This window comes from Rana temporaria, chromosome 1, assembly GCF_905171775.1.
Source record: "Rana temporaria chromosome 1, aRanTem1.1, whole genome shotgun sequence".
NCBI lineage: Eukaryota > Metazoa > Chordata > Amphibia > Anura > Ranidae > Rana > Rana temporaria.
In genome coordinates this window covers 78,508,937-78,526,865 of record NC_053489.1, presented here as the reverse complement: position 1 = coordinate 78,526,865, position 17,929 = coordinate 78,508,937, and the positions used below count along the sequence as shown (strand labels likewise).

At 45.5% G+C, this 17,929-nt stretch overlaps 1 protein-coding gene across 2 annotated transcripts in view; it reads left to right on the top strand.

The window, feature by feature from the left end:
- IL6ST (interleukin 6 cytokine family signal transducer) overlaps positions 1-17,929 on the top strand; it is a 132,156-nt gene that overhangs the window by 97,523 nt on the left and 16,704 nt on the right. For both annotated transcript variants that reach the window (XM_040339495.1, XM_040339501.1), the window contains 4 exons: positions 9,964-10,149; positions 11,967-12,068; positions 13,728-13,874; positions 16,826-16,966. In XM_040339495.1, the coding sequence (XP_040195429.1) occupies positions 9,964-10,149; positions 11,967-12,068; positions 13,728-13,874; positions 16,826-16,966 (576 nt within the window). The remainder of the gene's footprint in view (positions 1-9,963; positions 10,150-11,966; positions 12,069-13,727; positions 13,875-16,825; positions 16,967-17,929) is intronic.

The following is a 17,929-nucleotide window of genomic DNA, read 5'->3' as shown; positions in this document are numbered from 1 at the left end:
TTTTTTTTTTTTAATTTTTTATTTATACATAGGGAAACATGGGGGTCCATGGGAGCCCCCGCAGCATTACAGACATCCGTAAAATAAAATAAACAGGGTAGAACAAGACATCAAAGGGTAGAACATAACATTAAAGACTGGGCAGTGTATACTTTACATAGCCAACTTAGATTCCATAACGACGAGGTCATTTATCCAACCCTCTAGCCAGGGGCATAACTATTTGCCACACGTCGTCATGATCACTCCTTCCATTTTCCCCCTATGTCTACCCGTGGTGTGTAACACGCACCTTCGATGTCTTACCAACCGCTTGGGTCCCACGGTCCCATCTCCCTTACTTTTCGCATTTGCGTATAGGATAGGGATAAACAGAGAAGGATGGAAACAAAGATTGAGAGCGAGTACTCTCTAGGTTTAAAGGTAGAGAGAGAGAGGAGGAGGAGAGAGGTAGAGGTGTACGGGGTAGGGGGTGGGGGGGCTAGGTGTAGTAGGGGGGGGGGGGGGGGGGGAACATGGACAACGCATCTCGTTCCCTGACCTCAAGGTCACCATCAATTAGCCTCCACCTAAGGTTCTTATGAGGAGACTGTTACAGACGAGACCAGCAAGGTTCAGGTCGGGGCGTTCTCACCTCTTAGGGCAATACCTTCCTCGGAATAGGAGAAGATATTCCAGATACGCCAAGTGTTTGTGTAGGCTTCTTGCCTATCCTGACTCGTAAGGATAAGATCCTCCATCTTATTGATCTCGTCTATTTTCCTCAGCCACATGGCTATGGTCGGTGGAAGGGGCCATTTCCAGCGAACTGGAATGCAGGCCTTGGCGGCGTCCAATAGATGGCGAACAACTGATTTCTTATACACCCGTGTTGGGGCGTCAGTCGCATGGAGAAGGAAGAACGCTGGATCATTTGGGATTGTACGGTCCGAGAACTGCTGTGTGATCCGTCTCACCTCGCTCCAGAAATGTTGGAGGCGTGGGCAGGACCAAAAGACGTGCAACAGTGTGCCCTTTTCTTCCATGCAACGCCAACATCTGTCCGATGTCGCAGGGAAGATCTTGTGTAGTAGGTCTGGGGTTCTATACCACCCGGTTAGGATCTTGTAGTTGGTCTCATGTACTTTGGTGCATATAGAAGATTTATGTGTATGGGATAACATTTTTTCTCTTTTTGTCTCCGAGAACGTGCATTTAAGCGCGTGTTCCCAGTTTGTAAAGCATGGGAGGCGGTAGTCGTTTGTCGGCAAAATCACCTGTTCGTGTGCAAGGGACAGTGCGTGTGGCAAGATCCCCGTTTCCGTGCACCATTCCTCCAGAATCGTGAGAGGTTGGTCTGTCGCGGGACGGGGGGGCGTCAGGGTTCCCAAGAAGTGGCACAGCTGCTCAGCCCGAAAGAAGTCCAGGCAGTAAATTCCCCCCGGGTCCATTAACTCTGCCCTCGTTTTCCATCTGCCCGCCTCACTGAAATGGGATGCTTGATAAATACCCTGTACTCTTAGTGCCTTAAATTTCCCGTCTCCTATCCCTGGCTCGAACAGCGGGTTCCCCAGAATCGGGCGTAGTGACGATGCCCGAGAGCTCAGGTTTGTCCTTGTCAGAAGTCTTGCGCATACCGCAATGGTGTTGCCAATGAGCGGATGTCGTTTAATGTCCCCTCGTATGGCGTTGTGCTCCCAGGGGGCTCGTTGTAGCGGAACCTCGCATTGGGCTTGCTCCAGTTTCGGCCACAGCTTAACGTCCCCGTGTCGGCACCAGTCAATTAGTCGGCACAGTTGTGCCGCGTGGTAATAAGCCCTAATATCAGGCATCGCAATGCCTCCCAGTCTTTTAGGTAGGGATATAATTTTCCTATGTATCCTAGGGTGTTTCCCCGCCCAAAGGAAGGTTTTAAAAGTCGTATACACCTGTTTAAAGTAATCTGTCGGGATGGTTATCGGGAGGGCTTGTAGTAGATATAGAAATTTGGGCAAGATTGTCATTTTCAGTATGCTACATCTCCCAAACCATGAGTGTAGTCCTTTGGTCCATGTCGTCAGTAGGCCCTGAATGGTCTTAAGGAGTGGAGGGAAGTTCAGTTTGTAGACTTGGGACAATTTGGATGGTATGCGGGTTCCCAGATAGGTCAGTGCTTCATCCGTCCATTTTAGGCGGAACGTATTCTGAAGGTGGGAGAGTTGTGTTTGCGGTATACCTATGCCCATCGCCACCGACTTGCTCAAATTAATTTTGAGGTTCGACAGTTCCCCGTATCGCTCAAATTCTGCCATCAAATTGGGCAGGGAAGTCGTTGGGTCTGTTAGCGAGAATAGTAAGTCGTCCGCGTATGCCGAAATTTTGTATTGGACTTTATCCACCACTACCCCCCGAATCCCCGCGTTCAGCCGAATATGGTTCAAAAAGGGTTCGAGCGACAGCGCGAACAACAGGGGTGATAGGGGGCAGCCCTGTCTGGTTCCATTCGTGATGGCAAATGTCTCCGACAGGTTGCCATTTACCCTCACTTTCGCCGTCGGGTTGGAATACACCGCCTCAATCCAGTAGTTCATTTTCTCGCCGATACCTACATGTTTCAAAGTAGAAAACATGAACTTCCAGTCTACGCGATCAAACGCCTTTTCGGCATCTGTGCTCACGAAGACGCAAGACGTCTTTGTGGTGTTGGCAATATGTAGCAAGTTGAGGGCTTTGATTGTGTTGTCCCTAGCCTCCCTTGTCGGGACGAATCCCACTTGGTCTAAGTGGACCAGTCCCGGGAGGTGTTGTTGTAGTCGCGTGGCAATGATTTTTGTAAAAAGCTTGAGGTCGACGTTTAATAGGGAGATCGGTCGGTAACTCGCGCACTGTCCCGGATCTTTCCCTTCTTTAGGGATCACCGCTATGTGTGCCTGGAGTGTAGAGTCGTGGAATTTTTTACCCGTGCCCAGGTTGTTAAAGAGGGAGACCATGCGTTCGCCAAGAGCTGGGAAGAGGGTCCTGTAGTACGGTGCCGTGAGACCGTCTGGGCCCGGAGCTTTCCCTGCCTTGGCTGTTTTCAGTGCCTGTTGAAGTTCCGACAAGGTAATCGGATCCTCCAAGAGAGACCTCGCTTCTGTCGGCAGAGTTGGCATAAGAGAGGATGCTATGTAGTCTCCTGTCCGGTTTGGGTCCTCCGGTTTGGGGGGTATGTTATACAACTTCTCATAGAAGGATCTAAACTCCTTGGATATCTGATGAGGTAGTGTCTTTTTGAGACCTCCAGCGGTGGAGACATGTGGTATGTATGACGCTAGGGTTTGTGTGCGAAGAGCTCGGGCCAGCATCTTCCCACATTTATTCCCTGATTCATATATTCTCTGTCTGCACACCTGCAATGCTGCTTTAGCCTTGTGATGTAGCAGATCCGTGACCTGCCGCCGTACTACATCAAGTTCCGAGCTCGAATTTCCTATGGGGGTTTGTTTGTGTTCTAATTCTAGCTTCTGTAGTTTCTGAAGCAGGGCCGTCAGTTGTTCAGTCCTCTGTTTTTTCAGTCTAGCCCCATGTTTAATTAGTATCCCACGAACTACCGCTTTATGCGCCTCCCAGACTATGGCAGGATCGCTGTCCTCCGTGCTATTTGTTTGAAAGTAATGTCCAATTTCTCTATCAACTTCCCTCAAAACGTCTGCATCGTGCAATAGGCTTTCGTTTAGTCTCCAAGGGCGTCTCTGCGCTCCGTGGGTTTCCGAAAGGGCGTACGTCAACAGAATTGGGGCGTGGTCAGACCAGGTTATTGACTCAATGGCGGTATGTTTGACTGCTTGTAAGTGCTTATGGGGGATTAAAAAATAGTCAATTCTCGAGTATGATTTGTGGGGCCTGGAGAAAAACGTATAGTCCCTCTCCCCTGGGTGCATGAGTCTCCATACGTCTATGAGCTGTGAGGAGTGTATTGCCTGGGAGACGCAGCGTTGTGCCTCCCTCGAAAGTGAGGACACCCCTGTAGAGGTGTCCTCTGCAGGTGTCAGTGCTATGTTCAGATCTCCTCCCACTATTAGCTGGCCAGTTCTAAAGTGTGTGAGTTTGTCTAGCGAGCGTTTCAGCCATCTGTCCTGGTGATCATTTGGGGCGTACAGGTTCGCCAATGTGACCCGTTCTGTCCCGATCAACCCCCGCAGGAAGAGACGACGACCTTCATCATCGGTCTCAGTTTCCGCAGCTGACCAGGGAACTCTCGCAGAAATTAAGATGGAGACTCCTCGGGACTTCGCCCTGGAGTACGTTGAATGGTATACCATAGGGTAGAACCTATTCTTCAGTATGGGCACACTGCTGTCTCTAAAATGCGTTTCTTGGAGCATAACGATGTCTGCCTTCAGACGTTTCATGTCATGAAGCAGCATCCTTCGCTTCTCTGGGGTATTCAGCCCCTTTGCGTTCAGCGAGACAATAGTAAGCGTGTCCATGTTCACGGGTGTCAGGAGGGAGGGGGAGGGGGAGGGGGGGGGGGGGTTGGGTCGAAGAAAGTCAGAGAGTTTGGGTAAGCGAACCCGGTATAGTTAGAATGAGATTTAGGAGGCCTGCACTAGTGTGTGCGGCCGAGAGAGAATTCTAACTGAGCTAAACTTAGCTGCAACGCTCACCAGTTAAGCACTGGTACACGAGCGAAGTCCTATGTGGGTGATGGGATGTACAAAGCCGGGAAGTGAGTCTCCCGGCCTTCCCACCCCCCACCGGCTATCATAGACAGGTAAGAAACTAAACGGCATTTTACTGTAAGTAAACTGACTACAGAAATAAGGGGCCTAAGCCATTCCAGAAACACGTATCTAAACCTCCATACAGTGCAAACAGTGCGAAAAATATTAGCCAACATCTTACAGTTATTATATGCTTATCAACTTCACTTGGCTGGTCCCCTGTGGAGGAAGAGTGACATATATGGCATGTATGCATCCAACTCCCCCTCTCGGATGCATCTCCCCCCGCATAAGGATTGGTAGGCATGTGAGTATATGGCATTTCAATGGGCCCACTCCCCCCACCTCCATCCAACACCCAACAGTAATAAAAGCTAAACATCGTTCCAGCTGGTCCGTGGTACCTCTCGGGTCTCATAACGTTAGAACAGGAAAGTCCCTGGTATTGACCATTCCCGGGGTAAAAGTATTAGCATAGTCCTTGATCCCTCCGAGGCCCTAGCCCGCCATTTCCCGCCCCTTCTCTCCCCCTCCCCGGCACACCCCACCGGCCCCCCGAGTACAAAAAATCTTTTGTGGGTGCATCAAAGGTTTGCAATAACAACAGGTATCGAGGCCATTTCGTATCCGACTCTCCGCACCCCTGCGACAGGTAACGTATGAGAAGCGGGGGGGGGGGGGGGGGCGTCCCTCACCTCTGTGGGGTGGCTGACCCGTTCCCATGGGGGATGCAGATCTCTCTCACTACCCTCCGTCCGGGATCGCCCCCATCAGCCGGGTAGGGAACGTAGGGCAAAGTACTCTGGACCACCGGGTCCTGGAATAGGGCGGGGGTCGCGGGATGACAGTCCAGGGGCCTCGGTCCCATCACTTCCACAACAGGGGCCTACGGTGAGCAGCCCGGTAATCGCCGTCAGAGGGCAGACAGGAGGGACGGGGCCGGACCCCCCCCAGAGGCACCCGTTATCTCAGCTGGACTGCTACATAACAGGGGGTGTGTGGTAGCGAGAGGACGGGGGGAACATAGTACAAAGTAGTGTGGCCTGAGGCCTACTCACGGCGTCCTCCTCCTGATGGGGCTCTGAGCCTTCTCCTGCCTCTTTGCTGACGGGGCTGAGCTGGTACGCGGTACTGGGAGGGACCCGACCTGCCCGTCTGTCGCGGGAGGAGTTGTAGCCAGTCCGGGACCGGGAATTGATCTTCCCCCAAGAATCTGAACAGCGCCGGTAGGTCCGTCCTGGTCTGGAGTGTGAAGGCCTTGCCGTCTTTCCTGAACGTTACCGCCAGGGGGTACCTCCAACGGTATGTGTAGCCGCCTCTCCTCGCCATTTCCAAAACCGGTCTCAGCATCGCCCGCCTCCTGAGGGTCGCTCCGGACAGATCAGGTAGGATTTTGATTCTGGCGTCTTCTAGGGGCACTTCACCCTGGTCCCAAGCTCTGCGGAGAATATCCTCCTTCTGCGTGTAGCGCAATAGTCTGCAGACTATGTCTCTGGGCCTTTCTGGATCTTCCGACCTGGGGCCCAGCGTTCTGTGCGCCCTGTCGACTTCCACGACCACCGTCGGATCCTCTAGCACCGTCCGGAACAGGGTCTGCACCGCTTGGTCCAGCTCTTCCACACCCACCGCCTCTGGGATCCCCCGGAGCCGCAGATTGTTGCGGCGGCTCCTGTCCTCGACCTCCTCCAGGTGTAGTTGGAGCGAGATGGCCGCGTCCCGCTGTTGCTCTCCGGCTCTTTCCAGGTCTGCTACTCTGGCCTCTAGCGCTGTGACGGAGGATTCCCCCGTAGTTACCCTGTCAGACAAGGCAGAGACATCCGCCCTCACCTCCTGGATATCTCTGCGGTGTGTCTCCTCTAGGCGGAGAATGAGGGCCTCAATGTCCGACCTCGTGGGAAGCGCTTGCAGGAGGGTCCGGATGTCAGGTTCCATCTGAACGCCATCATTGTGCTGAGCGGGAGAGGCCATCTCCGTGGAAGGTAAGTCAGATAGATCAGGTCCCCAGCACGTATCCGTCGGGGCCCCCAAGTCCGAGATCCACTCACTGTAGTCCGGGGATTCCACAGGGTCTCCACGTGGTGAGCTGCGCGGGGCCGTCGCCTGGGCCCCGGGGGAAGTCTGGTGGCTCGGCCTGAAGTATTGTTGGATTTCGCCCGTAGCTACACCCGATCGGGTCACTCTGGTACCTGCTTTCCCCTTTCGTCTTTTGGCCGATTGCATGCCGATTTTTAGCAGATTATAGCCGGTGAAGGGTGGTCTGGGCCGGGAGCTCTCAAAAGCTGCGACTTCACACGGCCATGTCCAGGCCACGCCTGCAGGAACATTTTTAACATGACGGTCAATGAGAGTGGATTGTCGCTCTTGTCCTTTAGAAGCTCCTGGAACTAAAACTAAAATACGTATCACAAAACTGATCACATTGCCTGAAACCAGACAAGCATACCTACGTTTTGATATATAAATTGTGTATGACAAGTAGATCTTGTGGGCGTGAGAGCAATTTGTTCCCCCTTTTTTTAAAGATAATTATTTTTTTCAAAGATCTCCACTGTAAAGGTCACATGACACACTCTAAATCCCTTCCATAGGGTTACATTATAACCGATTACATTTTCTGAAAAAATCGCTAAACGTAAATTGCGTTTTCACAAAAACCGTAAAAGATATCAATCTGAAAAGTCATGTTTGGATAGCTGAATATTTTGTGACCGCTTTAAAGTTTGTTTGGTGTCTGTAAGTGAAAGTATGAAGGAGCTGAAACTTTTGGCAGAACGTGTGTTTTGAAGCAGGAAAAAGGATGTTCTCATTGACTTCAATGTTAAAAAAAAGTGTCTAAAAGCTTAATATTTTAAAAAGTATAAATAGTACAAAAAAACTTGAAGAAGTCCCATCGTTAGCTAAACGAGATGAACATTTTAAAAGTTGAATGGTCTCAATAGCTGAAAGTATGCAGAAGTTACGCAGAGCCAAAAAACGTACGGAATAAAATTAAAATTAAGAATAATAAAAAACGAATATCAATACTGGGAATGCTTATTAAAGCATTCCCACTAATAATAAAAAACGAATATCAATACTGGGAATGCTTATTAAAGCATTCCCACTAATTAAAACTAGACAATGCATTTCCTGAGGAAAATGCGAGTGGGAATGCTGAATTACTGAGCCCGCGCCAAAGCTATTCACCATAACCACTACACTATCTTTAGGACACACAGCTCCTTTCTCTATCTGCAAAGTAGAGAGTATCCTGACTTCCTGGTCGCCCCTCCCCCCTCAATAGGTTTCCCCTCCCCCCCAGGTCAGTGAGGAGGAATATTGCACTGAGGTAGAAAGCTATTTTAGGGAAAGAAATAGCATTACAAACGCTTTTAATTCACAGACCAAATACATGAATTAAGCCTTCAAACAAAACGTAATAAATCCACAACCGTACATGCGATCGATACAGCGACTTCACCGTTTGAAAGACACGGCCCTTGTGAACGCATCGATATGAAATTTATGTTGATAAACTTAAAATTGTGGCCATGTCAGCGATTTAGAAAAGAGCGTCTTTGTGTGTTTTGCAGGAACATTTTTAAAATTTTTAACATGAGAGTCAATGAGAGTGGGTTTGTCGCTCTTGTCCTTTAGAAGCTCCTGGAACTAAAAGTCAAATGCCCATCACAAAACTGATCACATTGCCTGAAACCAGACAAAAATACCTACGTTTTGATATATAAATTGTGTATGACAAGTAGATCTTGTGGGCGTGAGAGCAATTTGTTTCCCCTTTTTTTAAAGATAATATTTTTTTCAATCATCTCCACTCTAAAGGTCACATGACACACTCTAAATCCCTTCCATAGGATTACATTATAACCGATTACATTTTCTGAAAAAATCGGTAAATGTAAATTGCGTTTTCACAAAAACCGTAAAAGATATCTGAAAAGTCATAGCCGGATAGCTAAATATTTTGTGACCGCTTTAAAGTTTGTTTGGTGTCTGTAAGTGAAAGTATGAAGGAGCTGAAACTTTTGGCAGGACGTGTGATTTGGAGCGGGAAAAAGGATGTTCTCATTGACTTCAATGTTAAAAAAAAGTGACTAAAAGCTTAATATTTTAAAAAGTATAAATAGTACAAAAAAACTTGAAGTCCCATCGTTGGCTGAACGAGATGAACATTTTAATAGTTGAATGGTCTCAATAGCTGAAAGTATGCCGAAGTTACGCAGAGCCAAAAAACGTACGGAATAAGAATAATAAAAAACGAATATCAATACTGGGAATGCTTATTAAAGCATTCCCACTAATAAAAAACGAATATCAATACTGGGAATGCTTATTAAAGCATTCCCACTAATTAACACTTGGTGAGTATTTCACCAAAAATATCATTCCCATTGCTGAAGATGCCTAAAATGTAGGGTTGTCCCGATACCGATACTAGTATCGGTATCGGGACCGTTACCAAGCATTTGCCCAAGTACTTGTACTCGGGCAAATGCTCCCGATGCTTCACCCGATACATGTACTGTCAGCTGTGATCAGTGCGTGGGGAAGTTACAAGTTCCTCTTCTTCTATTAATTAAAAATTAAAAACAAATTGTTAAAGATAAAAAAACTACCGACACATGTGCCGCTGTCACATGAGATTAAAAAAAAGTATCGGTATTCGGTATCGGTGAGTACTTGGGGGGGGAAAAAAAGTATCGGTACTTGTACTCGGTCTTAAAAAAGTGGTATCGGGACAACCCTACTAAAATGTGAACTGTAAAATCAGTGAGCAAATCACACAAGCGGGAAATTACATTTCTGGGGAAGTTCTGTACATCATCTGTGTACAGAAGGCCTCCAGGTTGCCATATTGCACTGAAGTTTACAGAAAATTACGGTACATTGGCTGCAGATTGCATTTTTTATTTTATTAACCTTCAAATACAATATTGCTTGTGTAGCAATTGTATATGGTATGGTCGTTTTTTATATATATATATATATATATATATATATATATATATATATATATATATATATTATAATTTTATTTATTTTTTTCCCCACAAAGGTGGAGTTACCCTTTTAAGTAAGGATCTAGTTGTTTGGAGCAATGTTGGCATATACACACCATCACTGCAATGTGTTGATTTTGCTCTTTCTCTGTCTTCTCTCGCTCTTTTCTTTCTCCTTATGCCATATGTTTACTGCTCCTTTGAAAATGATCGCTCCACAGCTAATAAATTATAACTAGATCATAATTAGATTGTACCATGTGATCATCTTATTTGTTATATTTTTCCTATTCTTCCAAATAAAGTGACGCTTCCCTCTGAAATTGACGTAAAGGCATTTCCCAAAGATGGAAAACTTTGGGTGGAGTGGACAGCACCGACTAAAAGTGTTCTTGGTTACGTAATAGAATGGTGTGCAAACTCCGATTCCCAGGGTTGTGATGTGGAATGGCAGCGAGAGCCAAGCACTGTCAATGGGACTTTCTTGAGAGGTAAGACTATTTGGATAAACCCTTTCTTTCTAAGAAGTCCTAAGATTTGTTTTCGGTTTTTATATTTCAAATGAGAGATTGTCCAAAGAGTACGCCTTTTTTTTTATGTGTTGGCATCTTTCCATATATGGTTAACTTAAGATTTTCTGCCCTTGGTTCTTTACTAGTTTTATGTGCACCTGGAATATATAATTCAAAACCAAATATCTGCCATAGCTATAATGCTGTTGCTGTAAATAGATCCGTTTTGAAGCCCACTATGTGATCTGTTTCTCTCCTCTGCACTTTGGAGTGCTATTTCCAGTGTAAAACCAGACCAAGCTAATGCAGAAAATTCTGTGTATGTAGGATGACCAGGAAAACCGTCCAGAGAGTTAAAGAAGTACAGCCAAAGCACGATTGGCTGTATTATTCCTGTGGATCACAGGTGTGCAGTTCGTTTTGCACTCCTGTGACCTGTTTTCAGCAGACAGTGGGCAGAAGTTCACTGTCTGCTGATGTCGTAGAGCCAGTCCAGGCTCGAGTAAGATCAAGGCACTGGGGTTGGGATCCGCCCACATGCCTAGACCGACACCTGGCTCAGCCTCTCAGGCAGCCTGAGCAGGCCTCTCCTGCCTCCTCTACAGCCCAGCGCTCTAGTGACCGAGGAGTGGGGAAGTACAGAGAGCTGTGACTGACCGGCGCCAACTCTCTGCTTGGGGAGCTGTGAGAACCAAGCGATATGTGATGTTGTATTGTTCCGTTCTCAGTGTTGGAGCCGGCTGGGGAAAGTTGCAGCATCGGGCTGCTGCATCTACCTAGGTAAGTATAAATCTGCAAAAACCCTATACTTCTTTTACTGTACCTTGGCTACAATACTGCATGGCAAAGCTTACTGACCCTGGCTGCTTTCATACATAGGCCTATTCACCTTCCACTTTAATGGGAAGCCTTCTTGTTAAGTGGTTGGGTGTGACCTTCAAGTCAGTCAGAGGGACCTGTGCCCATGTCAGGGAGAACACACTGTGCAGCTCTTGCAGCCATTGGCATGAGCCCTAGTCGGCTGCTGGTTTTCCAGCAAGACTGTTTAACAGACGCCAGTCGTGAGACCGGCTTCTATCGGACAGGCAGCTATACATACTGCCCGAATGTTGGTCGGTTCCTGCTAAACCAGCCAATATTCGGATCGTGTGTACCCAGCTTTTGAGATGCTCTGAAATCTTTCCTGGACAACAAAATACAATTTTGGTGTGAGATGGTGAACAACCACCTCACTTTCTTCCTAAGGCATCAAGAGGAACGGGGGAAGAATTGTGCTTATCTTCATGCCAGTGAGGCAGGAACTGCAGGATGTTCTCTTGCCTGACTCCGCTTGTGTATTACAGACCAGTAGAACTGTTGGGTCATCAAATGTACCCTGCTTCTAAACTGCCCAAGTAGTGAGCAGTGCCCAGGTATACAAGGCAATTAGAGGGAGTGCCACCACTTTCCCCCACCCATATTCAATGTAAATGGCCCTCTAAATCCGAGTGCCCATGTGTCCTGTATGGGTAGGCCTTAAAGGAGAATTGTTGCTCCATGGATCTGAGTTGAGGTGTAAATTGAGTGCACATACATAGCATATAGTACCTGTAATATATAAATGTATACACACAACATAATGGTGGTGTTTTGATGTACTTGTAGATTCCCTCGTTTGCAGACCCTTGTTTTTAAACATTTTATACATTTTGTTTACTGTTATGCTTGCTAGCTTTCACTTACCGGTATATATTCATTATTTTGTACAGGTAATTTTGGTTTTGCATTTAATGTAATTTTGCTTTTGTGCTTTATAGGTGACCTGGAGCCATTTGTTTACTACCTGATCAAAGTTTATCCACTATATAAAAGTGGCACTGAAAGACCAAGATATGTGGCGGCCTATCTCCAGCAAGGAAGTATGTAATGTTTTAGATGCAAAATGGTGTAAAAGTACTCTGGCGTGGAAGTACTAAATACTAATTATCTTGAGTTTTGTGACTTGCCCATTACAGCATATGTTGCTAAAACACAATGATATGAAGCTTTCTTTTATAATGCAACATAAGAGTGGATTTAATTTCTTGGACTCATCAGAGCTAATGAGCCTAACGCAATGTTCGGATAGAAACCAGTGATTCTGGATACATAGACCCAGGGTTACAAAGAAATGATATGCATGGCTGGCCCCACCCAATGTGCTATAATGATAAAGCCTTGCTTTAATTCTGTGCAGTGTGGTTACCTTTGCTTCACTATATCATATGGTCACATGATGCACATCATTAAAGGGAATAATGGTTTTGAGGCAAAGACTTCTCATGGACATACAACTAATTTTTCAGTCTCTCAGATTTATACGTCACATAATATTAGAATTGTTCTTTAGGTTTTCTGCTTTAGAATTTCTATGCCATTTATTTTCTAACACCCATGGATATCATATAGGGCTTCTCCCTCCAGTGGTTCTCGCACTTCATAGTTCCTCTTTCCCTTTTCCACCTTTCTTCCTCGTGTTTTAGTCCTTTCCCTATTCTACCCTATGTGATTAATGCCCCCAGTCACCTTTAATCACACTTTTTCATATAAGTCCCTATATACCGGTAAACCACGGAGTGAAAAAGTTGAGAAGAATGAGAATTGTGACTTGCGTTTTGTCCTTTTTAAAGTGATTTGCTTTTTTTTCCCATAAAAACAACAGACTTTAAAAACAGGTTATACTTGCCTGCTCACTGCAGTGGATTTGCATGGAGCAGCCCAGATCATCCCCTTTTTGGGTCCCTCTTCAGCTCTCCTGGCCCCTCCTACCTGTTGAGTGTCCCCACAGCAAGCAGCTTAGTATATGGGGGCACCCAAACCGAATCACAGCTCCCTGTGTCCATTCAGACATGGAACCCTGGTTTGGCCCCATCCCCTCTCTCTCCTTATTGGCTCCCGCTGCTGTCAGTCAGTTGGCCAATGGTGCCGCTGCTGTGTCTCAGCCAATCAGGAGGAGAGTCCAGGATTGCGGAGTAACTTGTGGACATCATTTGACACGAATGAGGCTCAGGTAAGTATTAGGGGGTGCTGGGGTGGCTACTGCACACATAAGGTTTTTATCTTGATGCATAGAATGCATTAAGATTTTAAAAAAAAAGTCTGACTTTACAACCCCTTTAACGTCCCTTATCAGTAGATACTCCGGCGTATTTCTTCTGTGTATCTGGCCCATTGTATATTGTCACATACAGACACCAACAAACAGTCTGACCTGACACAACATCTTGGTTCACTTGATCACTCATTTTATAAATGTTGTCTTTTATCTGGCAGCCACAGAATCCATAACACAGCCTCCATGGTCAGATTTTATCTGTGCTGCAGCACTGGTTGTGTTTCTAAAGGGAACTGAACTCTTTTTAAATGTATTTTTCATATTTGAACAGTTGGGCACCTTCAGATCTGCACAGTAAAAAGACCCTTGATTTTCAAAATGCAGTTTGTGTGGTGACAAGATCTTCTACATGTATGACATGTTATTTACAATTGCCCTAGAATTCCTAGATTGGGGATGTAAATCATCTTGACTTTCTCTGCAGTTCCTGAGGAAGGACCCGTTGTTCGTCACAAGTCAGTGGAAAAGACAAAAGCAGTTCTTGAATGGGAACCAGTTCCCTTGGAGAAACAGAATGGTTTCATCACAAATTACACACTGAAATATGAAGCCACAAATGGCCCAGTAATATGTAAGTAACTAACCATAGAGTGCCTAATCCCTTCCTTGAGATCATGTCTGTATAGGTTTCACAGTGTGTTGTCTCTCCAGTGTGTCAAACATACCACGAGTGGGCTAAAAATTCTGGCCTTTTTTTTTTGTAGCACCTATTCACACAATATATGTTGCATGTGCTATTGAGCTTTCTGAATTTTTGTGCAGTGTGGGGGATCTTGGAATCGAGCAAGAAGTCTGCCAAACTATAACTTGGTATCAAATAGCATTAGTGTATGGGTGGTGAATTGGACAGCAGCACCCCAATATTATTTTATTTCAGTTTGTGTCCATTTAAAAAAAAAAAAAAATGAAACAAACAGCAGCACAGGTAACCTTTACATTTCAACTCATGCTCTATCCATTCACGCAGTGTGGGTGGACATGAAAGAAGTATATTTCCTCCCCCCATCTTCCAGGATTGCTTGGTGTGGGCATAGACTACTACAAATGGCTCATTCAGATAGGAGAAATTGCATTTGGTGCCTTGGAAAAAGGCAGGTACACACTATAGCAGGATATGCTTTGCTCATTTTCTATGTCATGGGTTTGCAACCGATTTTATGTAATATTTAGCTGAAAAGCACTACAATGTATATAAAACACATTGCAATGCAATCCAGTGCAATGAAAGTTGCATATTAATGTGTGCTAAATGCCACGTTGTGTATACTTTAGCAAAACCAAGACAAGATTTCTGTTTCTAGACAGGTCTCCAAATGTAGCTGATCTGACCGTTGAGCTTTAAAAGAGGACAGTACTAGTTTTAATTATATGACTTGCTAGATGAAAACTGTACTCTTCCTATTCAGTTCTACTGTCTGGGAAATTATATTGTGAAAGAGCTGAAGGCATCATTAGATGTGAGTTTAATTTGAAGGTATGCTTCTGATTCTTAAGTGTTTGCTTTTCATTCTAGTACAGAATGATCCTGCCACTCTGGAACTCCATGCGGTATAATAGAATCATTTTGGCGTGGTTACAGTAGTTAATCCCGATGCTTAGAAACTAGTTTCTGGCAAAGGTTCATGTCTATGCTAGTTTTAGGTTCCTACAGCCTGGATACTGGTATAACCACTTCTTGCCTGGGACATTTATTTACGTACACTGCATGGGAAATGGTTAAAAGAAGTTCAAAAATACAGATGTACTGACAGGATCACCAGGTGAAAATAAAATGAAAAATATGCCAAATTCAATGAAAACAAATGCATGCACCACATCCAGGAATCGATAGGCTGCACTATAGACTGCTCAAAAAAATTAAAGGAATACTTCGAAAAAATCAGATCTCAATGGGGAAAAATATCATGCTGAAGATCTATACTGATATAGACTGGGTAATGTGTTGGGAATCAAAGGATGCCACATCGTTCGATGGAAATAAATTATCCACCTGCAGAGAGCTGATTTCAAAGAAGCCCCTGAAAATAAAAGTGAAAATATTATGCAGGCTAGTCCATTTTTCTGAAATTTCATTGCAGAAACTCAAAATGGTACTCAGTAGTTTGTATGAAGGGACTTGCTGACCTCTACAGGCTAAACAAAGGCACCCTTACTGCCATTGTGTAGCCTGTAGAGGTCTGTGCGTCACTTCATGGAAATGCCTCCCCAGATCATCAGTGCCCCACCACCAAACTTGTCATGCTGAACGATGTGGCAGGCAGCATGATGTTCTCCACGGCTTCTCCAATCCATTTCGGGGCTTGTCACATGTGCTCAGGGTGGACCTGCTCTCCTTTGTGACAAGCACAGGGTGCCAGTGGCAGACCTGCCAATTCTGGTGTTCAATGTCAAAAGCCATTTAAGCTCAACTGTGCCGGGCAGTGAGCACAGGGCCCACTAGAGGCCATCAGGCCAACCCGATGAAGTCTGTTTTTATTGATCAGAGACATTTACTCCAGTGGCCTGCTGGAGGTTTATTTTGTAGGGCTCTGGCAGTGCTCATCCTGTTCATTCTTTGCACAAAGGAGCAGATACCGGTCCTGCTTAAGGACCTTCTATGTTCCTTAAGTAACTGCCCAGCTCTCCTAGAGTAACTAATGTCTCTTGGAATCTCCCCCCTGCTCTTATGGCAATGGCATGCAACCTCATATAGGTCCAGGTATCGCTTTGTGCTACCAGTAGCGGCACTGACCCTAGCCAAATGCAAAACTAGTGAAAAAGTCGGAAAGGGTAAGTAGGTGGAAAAAAATGTCAGTGGCTTCCACCTGTAAAACCATACCTGTTTTGGAGGGTGTCTCATTGTTGCCCATCTAGTGCCCTGTTATTCAGGTTCAGCTGCTTTGGCCTTAATTAAATTAACAACCCTCTCTGCTACTTAACTGATTAGATAAATATCCCAGGAGTTGAATTAACTTGATGCTATACTCTGATTAAAAAGTGTTCCTTTTAATTTTTTTTTTAATGTATTAAAGTTTAGCTTTTGGGTTTAGATACACTTTTTAAAGAGGAGCTCTGTTATAAAGCAGCATACCTAATACTGAGACTGCAACTTTCGACCTACTAAACCTTTGTTAAAGGAGTTTGCTATTTATGGGAAACATGGAAAGGTTTGAGTTTTTTACCCTTCAAGTAGCTTCAATTCTACCTCCAGCATTTCATTCAAGTAATTGCAGGTTTGATGCATTGTAATTCCTCCGTCTCCTGCTATGAGTTGGCTTTATATAGCTTGGTCAAATCGGAACGCTTTATTAGGGGAGAAAATACACGCCCAGGAAAGCAGCACTATAAAATATGCACTAGTCTCTTTATCAAGGTGAATATCCCAACTCTATCTGCACTTCATACCTTAGTGATCCTTTCTGATGGAACAGACGCAAAGTTTCTAGGATGAAAATTAGTTAATTCCGTATTATTCATTCACATCCTCATTTTAGAACTATACTGTTTTTAATATGCTTTATATCTGAGGTCTTTGTTTTCTAGCTGTCACATTGAATTCCACTCAGACTGAGTACATGATGACTTCCCTGACTGGTAACACAGTATACAGCGTCAGTGTGACGGCCAGCAATGAGATCGGAGGGAAGGAAGGCTTACCGTTCACCTTTTCCACCAATAGGTTTGGTAAGGATCACCCATTCAGAAAGTTCTGATCGTAGACTCGAAGTGTGTAAAGGGAGAGCTGTTCTCATTACTCGGTGCAACCAATAAGAGTCTCCTATTTCATTCTCCTATATGGCACTAAAGTGAATAGAATGGGAAATGTTTTTTCTGGACACCCCAAAACAAGCTTTTTGTTAAGACCTATTGATATGATGCTCAAGTCTTTTCTTAAAGCGGATGTGCCAGTATAAAAAAATATTAAAAGCCAGCAGCTACAAATACTGTAGCTGCTGACTTTTAATATTAGGACACTTGCCTGTCCTGGAGTCCAGCGCCGTCCGCAGCAGAGGACGAGCGATCGCTCGTCTCTCTGCTGCTCCCCCCGCCATCCTCAGTGAGGGAACCAGGAAGTGAAGCGCTCCGTCTTCACTACCCGGTTCCCTACGGCACATGCGCGAGTCGCGCTGCGCCCGCCGATTTGCTCACACGCTGTGTGCTGGGAGCCGAGTGTTCCCAGCACACAACGGGCGACAGACGGGAAGTCAGAAAAACGCGTCTTTTGCCTGTAGCGTGTGGCCGGAAGTGGGTGCAAATACCTGTCTTTAGACAGGTATCTGCACCCCCCTCCCCCTGAAAGGTGTCAAATGTGACACCGGAGGGGGGGCGGGTGCCGATCAGCGTGAGTTCCACTTTAGGGTGGAGCTCCGCTTTAAAGTTGTGTTTAATCATGAAGAATATGGTAGATGTGGAAAATTAACTTTTTATTAACCATTTAGTATGTATATTCTAGTGAACGTAAATCTTAGTTTATTAACTTACAGCAATGCCTAAAGGGGGTTGTAGACCCTCATGATTTTTTCACCTTAATGCATCCAATGCATTAAGGTGAAAAAACTTCTGGCAGTCAGTTTTATTTACTTGAGCCGTGGAATTCACTTGGTAGTGACGCGCTGTCCCTCTCTCCACGGGGTCCTGGCTCTTGAT